At 40.4% G+C, this 6,792-nt stretch overlaps 1 protein-coding gene across 3 annotated transcripts in view; it reads left to right on the top strand.

Annotated features, from left to right (window-relative positions):
• The first annotated feature begins 2,126 nt into the window (after positions 1–2,126).
• The window catches only part of kcp (kielin cysteine rich BMP regulator), a 29,432-nt gene continuing 24,766 nt past the window's right edge, over positions 2,127–6,792 (top strand). For 2 of the 3 annotated variants that reach the window (XM_061721951.1, XM_061721950.1), the window contains exons 1-6: positions 2,127–2,402; positions 2,518–2,627; positions 3,551–4,077; positions 4,252–4,324; positions 5,220–5,524; positions 6,297–6,471. In XM_061721951.1, the coding sequence (XP_061577935.1) occupies positions 2,368–2,402; positions 2,518–2,627; positions 3,551–4,077; positions 4,252–4,324; positions 5,220–5,524; positions 6,297–6,471 (1,225 nt within the window). In that variant the 5' untranslated portion in view covers positions 2,127–2,367. Of the gene's footprint in view, positions 2,628–3,550; positions 4,078–4,251; positions 4,325–5,219; positions 5,525–6,296; positions 6,472–6,792 lie in introns of all 3 variants that reach the window. The other variant, XM_061721952.1, reaches the window with a different exon arrangement.

The following is a 6,792-nucleotide window of genomic DNA, read 5'->3' as shown; positions in this document are numbered from 1 at the left end:
ACCAGGTTTTGACGACTGATTAAAGGTTCTTAGTGGGACTTTTATTTGGGGTTTTTTTCTGGTCATGGATCCAAAATTCCAATACCAAGATTTCTGAGTGACTTTGCTGCAGCATTTGCCTGGAAACAGGGTGCTGTCATGCTGGAAATTGCTGAAATCATGAACAATAGCTGCTCTTGGAGTACATCAATACTATTCTTTATTCATGGTGGTGTTTTTTGGACAGAAATGTGATTGAATCCACTCTTTTAGATGAGCAGTGAAACCCAAACATCCCAGTACGTTTCATTGTTGACAATGTATGGGACTCACAGTACTGTTCACCTGTTTCTCTGTGGAGGGACACATTTTTTTAAATGCATGGAAGATCAACAATTGTTGCCCAACGTCCTTTACAATAAATTCAAATTTAAAGTGTAAAAACAAAAGAGTAAAAAGACAGCAGTATTTTTAAATACACAAAAAAGAAAATGATAATTTTAATTAAATTATACTTTATTGACACTGTGCATGCAACATACAGTAGCACTTAGAACAATGAAACCACACTCTCCTTAAAACAGGAGTATTAAAATGCAATATATAGATCTTAAAACTTTCTTGGAAAAAAACATCTGAACCCAGTATAACTGAAAGTGCCATTCTCCACTTGAGTCAAAAGAAAAAATGGTGAGTCTTCAACAATAACTTCAACATGGGAAAGGTTTGAGCCATACATGGATGGTACACTGGTCCACAGCTTGAGGGCAGCTACTCGGGAGCCAATGACGGGATGTCAAAACTGAAGTAAAAAGCTGAACCATTTACAAATCTCGCAAGGAACACGTTTTAGTCTGAGAAAATATCCTTGCACCAATTTTGCCCTGTCTAATTTTTTTTGTAACTCTCTGTTTCAGTTTATGTTGGGTGTTTTTCTTAGAGAGAAAAACTTTTGCTGCCTGTTTTGATACAAGGCTGTTGTAGGTCTTCACTTATGTGTGCAGAGGCACTTACACCCAGCTGCCACTGCTGAGCTCTGCTCCAGTGGTGACACGACGCCGTGGCTGAATGCTCACAAGGAAAGTGTCCTTGTGCCTGCAGGCCACTCCAGAATGTACTGAGGCTTTCTACGCTGCAGTGATCAATCTCTCCTTTTTAAGCAGCAACGTTGTTGCATTTGAGAACATTTTGATACTAGGCGATGATAGTCGCACACGTTTCTTTGGAGATATCCACCTCTAATACCAGAAACAATGCTGTCTTGATGGCCTTCCTTTTGTAATTTCCAAAGGTTTTATAATACATTTCTACATTTCAAAAGTCTGATAGCTAAATGCCCTGGTGAAAAGGTGTATCCCCCCCCAACTCTAGTTTCTTCTATATATCAAAGTTTGTTATCAGCATTCTCTGCAAGGAAATGTCATGAGGGATTGGGTGTATGCTAAAAAACCACCCAACCAAACAAGTCTCCATAAGGAAACCTTTAATTGATAGACCACTTGGCATCAGTCATGGATTAACTTTTGTTTGGTATGGGAACGGAAAGTACAAAGATCTTAATTCAGATCAGCTTTACATATGTTTCAGGGCTCTCCTTTAATGAATGTTGCGTGGAAAAACAATGCAGCAAGAGAGAGATGAGAGGCCCTCGAGTCTGCTACATCCAGTAGGGAAACATCTGGGTGTCTTAGTGTTATACCACCACAGCTTGTCAGGTATCTGTCTTTTTGTCCCGCAAGTGTCAGGGCTGTTGGTTCTGAGGCCACAACTGAACTAACACAGCGGAGATCAGAAGAACGACAGCGTGATGGATAGGCTGGATGTTCAGGACACAGAGGTTGAGGTTTTGTGCACAGCAGGATGCACTCTGGGACTGTTCCTAAAGCAGCCAAACATGTACTCACGCCCACTCTCTTACTTTTCTCTGTTTGCACACACACATTAACAAAAAAAACACATATTTTTGCTCTTTCATCATGGCTCCCATCCAGTCTCCATACCAGGTTTTAGCTGATTACCCAAAAGGGGTTCCTTGGGAATCAACACCACTGAACAGAGCTGGGTGGGAGAGGTTTTTCTTCTTTCTTTTTTTTTTGTCCAGAAAAAAAAAGGAAAAACAGCGGAAGAAAAGACTTCACTCATAGACTTCACTCAGATTTCCTTGTGAGTCAGACAAGGGTTGATGACCTCCCACACACCCTGAACACCTGAACTCTGCAGGTTTTGCGCGCATGTCTTCTACTCCTCTGTCATCAGAAAAGACAAGAGTGACTGTTTTAACGAAGATTGTAGATTGTTTTTTGAATTTATCCCGAATGGTGAAGCGAAGCCCCCAGGGGGGATTGTAAGTGCGTGACCGCAGAAAAGTGACGCCCTGCCTGCATCCAGATGTTTCATGTTTCCCCTGCGCGCTCTTTGGAAAGGTCTGGGACCAGCCTTAAAGATATAGTCCATGGCATCAAATCGGATTAGAGTGACTAGGAATCCCGTGCTTTTTGTGTAAAGTGTTTGGATTTGTGTGCAACGTTTTTCCCTCAGTGCCATGGAGGTCGGAAGAGTGCGAGCAGCGCTGCTGCTGCTGGGGGTTCATGTCTTGTGTGTTTCTGCGCTGTCTCTGCACGGACACGCCGGTGCAAATCACGAGAAAGGTGAGACGACTTTGTATCACCGTGAGAACAATCATTTTAATATATTTGTGGTGGAAATAGCAGCCCACAAAGAGCAGTTTTAATTTTTTGGTAAACATTCTTTGAAAAGCTTGTTCAAAACTGTAACTTTTAAATTCCAGCCTATATAATAATTATGTCTGCGATCAATTATAGCCTACTTTAAAAGTGAAACTTGTGTATTCCTTGAAAAACAAATCTTAAGTGTCAAAACTTTAAGATTAATTTAATTTAACTCTGTAATGCATTTTATGCTAATGTGTAAATAATTAAAACGTTAGATTTGTACTGCTTCTAATGTGTTTTTTTCTTCTTAATCATATCATTGGGTTGTTTTAACAAAATATATTTGATAATCTCCCTCATGGGTTATATTTAAAAATCTGTATTTTCAAGGTAGATTTAGCTGCCTGATAAATGTAGTAAAAGTTCAAGAGTTCCCATTGAGAAATTGTCCTGATGTTGCAGGACATTGCATTTCACAGTATTAAATAATACTATGTTTCTGTTTCAGCCTTTAGGCACTTTAAGTATCTTGTATAAGCAATCTTAATTATATGTGTCAGAGTAAAGCTTTGGCATTGAGCATCTTTTTCCACTTTTAAATGTTTTCTTCTGCAGTGCTACAAGTGCTACATCTATGTTCCTACAAGAGAGGAACATAGATGAGGATAACTATATTATTATCTTCTGTTGCTTTGATTTCCGACAGGGTGTCTGTCTGCTGAATGCTTCACGCTGATTCTCTCATCCATCCATGCATCTGTTTACTTTACCTGTTTCTTCACGTGTCTGCCAGAGCCTATATCAGCTCTCTTCAGGCAAAAGGCCACTGCTGGCAGTTATTATAACCTAGAAACCAAACTATCCCCCTATGTAACGACTCTGTTGTATCTCTTTTCTAGTGATCGACCTTCTGGCAGCCCTAAACATGTCCCATCAAAGAAGTGGTGTTTCCAGAGTGCAGAGTTCCAGCAGCATGGTGTACAAAATTCGTCCCGGAGCAGCCTACCTGACCCTCCCTCGTGAACACTCCCATTTCCTGCACTCCCACATAAATGGCAGTATCGGGGTGCATCTGGTGGGGCGTCAGGCATCAAGATCCAGCGCCACCATATTTTCTCTCTCCTCTGCATCCTCACCCATTCTCCAAATCATCTCCTCTACCCGCAATGACACGCTGCAGTTGGATTACCCAGCTCAGGGAAAAGCTCTTGCTCACTTTCACTTTCCAAGGAAAAATCCCTTCTCTGCAGGGGAGTGGGTGCGGCTGGCTGTGAGCCTGGAGCCTGACAGATTGGCACTTTTTGTAGACTGTCAAGAAGCTGTTGTTTTAGAGCTAAAACGAGCAAATAGGATCAACCTGAAACTTCCTGAAGATGTTGTCATTGCTCTTGGCAGCACACCAGGAATAAAAGACAGCAAATTCAATGTACGTTTCTTGCGTTTATAAAATAGCATCACTTTTTACTGTTTGAGAGTTGAGTAGTGTAATCTTCTTGACATTTGAGTGCCACCTCCTTAACAAAACATATGAGAAATAACGAGAGCCACCAGTAACATGGAATACATTTTCTTTTAATGAATGTATTTACTTTCAATGCAGGGATATTTGAAGACGGCTGAAATGACATTGCAAGCGTATCGGAGGCGTCCTTGGAACTGTGAGAACATTAAAGGTGAAAACAGGAGAATATTTCCTTAAAAAAATTATTGTAAATGCATTGGGGTGGGGGTTTGATTGATTGATTGATTTTGAGTTTGATTTCGGTCCATTTGGATACAACATAATACATCATAAAAATAGTCCAATATTTTAAATGGCGCCGAAAAGGTATATGCTGAAGCCAAGGCTTATTATGCCTACCCTTTTATGAACCTCAACTCAGGAGGTTTTATACTTAAACTTAAACTTTATTTATTTGTATAGCACCAAATCATACAATATAAATGCAACACATGGTGCTTTACATGCAGAATAAAATAACAAAACAAAACTAGTAATTTAGATTCACACATTGAAAAAGAATGGATATATTGGACAAGTAACAGAGGTATCTAGACAATAAGCAAAGACAAAAAAACAAAGACAAAAACAAAACCAAAAAACATACTATAAATTACAAGGAGTGATAAATGAAGTGGTTTTTGGCTAGAGACTGTACAGCGCGGAGAGCAGAGGTTATGAGTGGAGTTGTTCCCGTAAAACTGTAGTGCCACAGACCTTTTTGTAAATTTAGATTTCTGCTGAACTGGGATGCATGGCAAGCATTTCTGTGAGTGATAAACAGTTACATGAACAAATACCTAATCCCTGGTAAAATTACAACATGCTCGCCTTGTTCGCACAGTGAGTTCACACTGAGTGTTTGGACCACAGTGGTTGCACTAAATCTCGTGACCCTCGGGTAGAAATCCCCCCGAACAGTTTGTTTGTGATTCCTCAGTGTGGGTCTTCAATTTGACAATCCTCTCCAGGATGTTTGTTTAGAATCCCAAGTTATTCCTCTATGAAGTTCATTCATGAATCATTTGCTCTCATTTCTCCCACCAACTGCCTATTTCCTCTTCTAGACGACTCGCCTCCCTCTCAGTATGCAGACACACATACTCCGGATCCGCCAGCTGACAAGACTCAGATGTTCCAACATGATACATTATCCACTAAACTTCAAAGGAACCACAGGCCGCGGGACCGAGACAGCCATTATCGCAAGGACTTCCAGAGTGATCAGATACAGAGAAGTGCGGGACTGGGGCCTCCGGCATCTCCTCAGGGGGCAAAATCTGTTGCTCAGGCACAGAGAAATGACCGGCTAATTGACATGGAGAGGAAGCTAGAAGAGCTGTCCATCATGCTCAACATGGTCAAAACTCAGGTAATGATTGCATCGATGATACGTGACTTGATTTAATTTATTTATTTTTGGTAGGGACAGTGTACATCAGGCAACATTTTCTTTTAGTAAAAAAAATAAAATGTAGATGCACCGAGATTGCAGCCATAGGCTGATTTACATCGGTAGTCCCCCTGGCAGATGTAATCAGCGAAAGTCATAATAACAACAATAATAATAATAATAATCACAAAAAGTCAACAATATAACACACATAACATGGCATATGCATTCACAATAAAAATGACGATAAAACCTGTGCTGGGGAAATGGATGGTTTGTGAACTAAAGTGCTGTAGTGCTATGTTGTATCTGCTGTAAAACATGATAAATAGTAATAAATAGTTAAATAGTTGAACATTACAGTGCTGTCAGTACATGAGTATGGTACATGCAAAAAAAGGGGAGGGGGGACTGTACGGGTTGTGTAGATGAGGTTTGGGATTGCAGCAATGCAGAGTCCGGTGCTTAATTATTGTTGTAATTGTGACTAGTTGTGGTTGTTATATTGTGAGCTAATTAATTGATAAGCAGTGGAGGAGGAACCAGGCAGTCATAACTACGAAATGATGATAGATAGAAATTAGTCATAAGGAAGAGGGGGAAGGAAAAAAAAAAAAAAACTAGATAAATAAACAAAGAATAATGTTTGTAGGGGCCTGTATGGGGTGTGTAAATGAAGTTTGAGTTTGCAGCAATGCAATGATGTGATTCGACGTGAATGAAGGAATTTTGTTTCTGGTTTCTGTAACAGAACGTGCAGCTAGAGTCACGCTTACAATACCTGGAGGGGTGTGAGTGTGTGAAGCGGCGATGTGTGTGGGAAGGACGTGAAGTGGACGAAGGCCAGCGCTGGCAGACTGACCTCAGCACTGTGTGTTCGTGTACATCTGGAAAAGTCATATGTCAGACTGACATCAAAAATGAAGGTGATTCAGCTGCTGTTTGATCATCGCACACATAAGACCTAGTCTTTTCTTGACACACATGCACGCACATAACATCTCTCATCATTTTACTTTTGCAAAGTGTCAATGGCCCAGCATTTACACACATCTGTGGTGCTGTGTTGTGAGATTGCAGATGATTGTTCCTTTCTGAGAGCTTCACCCATTTTTTTCCTGATCAAACTAGAGGGTTGTTGAGTTCAACACCATCATGAGAGTACTAATCTTGCCATCCTCTGATAAGATGCATATTCTATCATGCAAACATGTATTTGCATAACATGTGTGAGATTACATCAACAT

The sequence above is a fragment of the Cololabis saira genome, chromosome 5 (genome assembly GCF_033807715.1).
Source record: "Cololabis saira isolate AMF1-May2022 chromosome 5, fColSai1.1, whole genome shotgun sequence".
Taxonomy (NCBI): Eukaryota; Metazoa; Chordata; class Actinopteri; order Beloniformes; family Belonidae; genus Cololabis; species Cololabis saira.
Note: the sequence above shows the minus strand (reverse complement) of the source record. Positions and strands in the feature narration are given on the sequence as shown.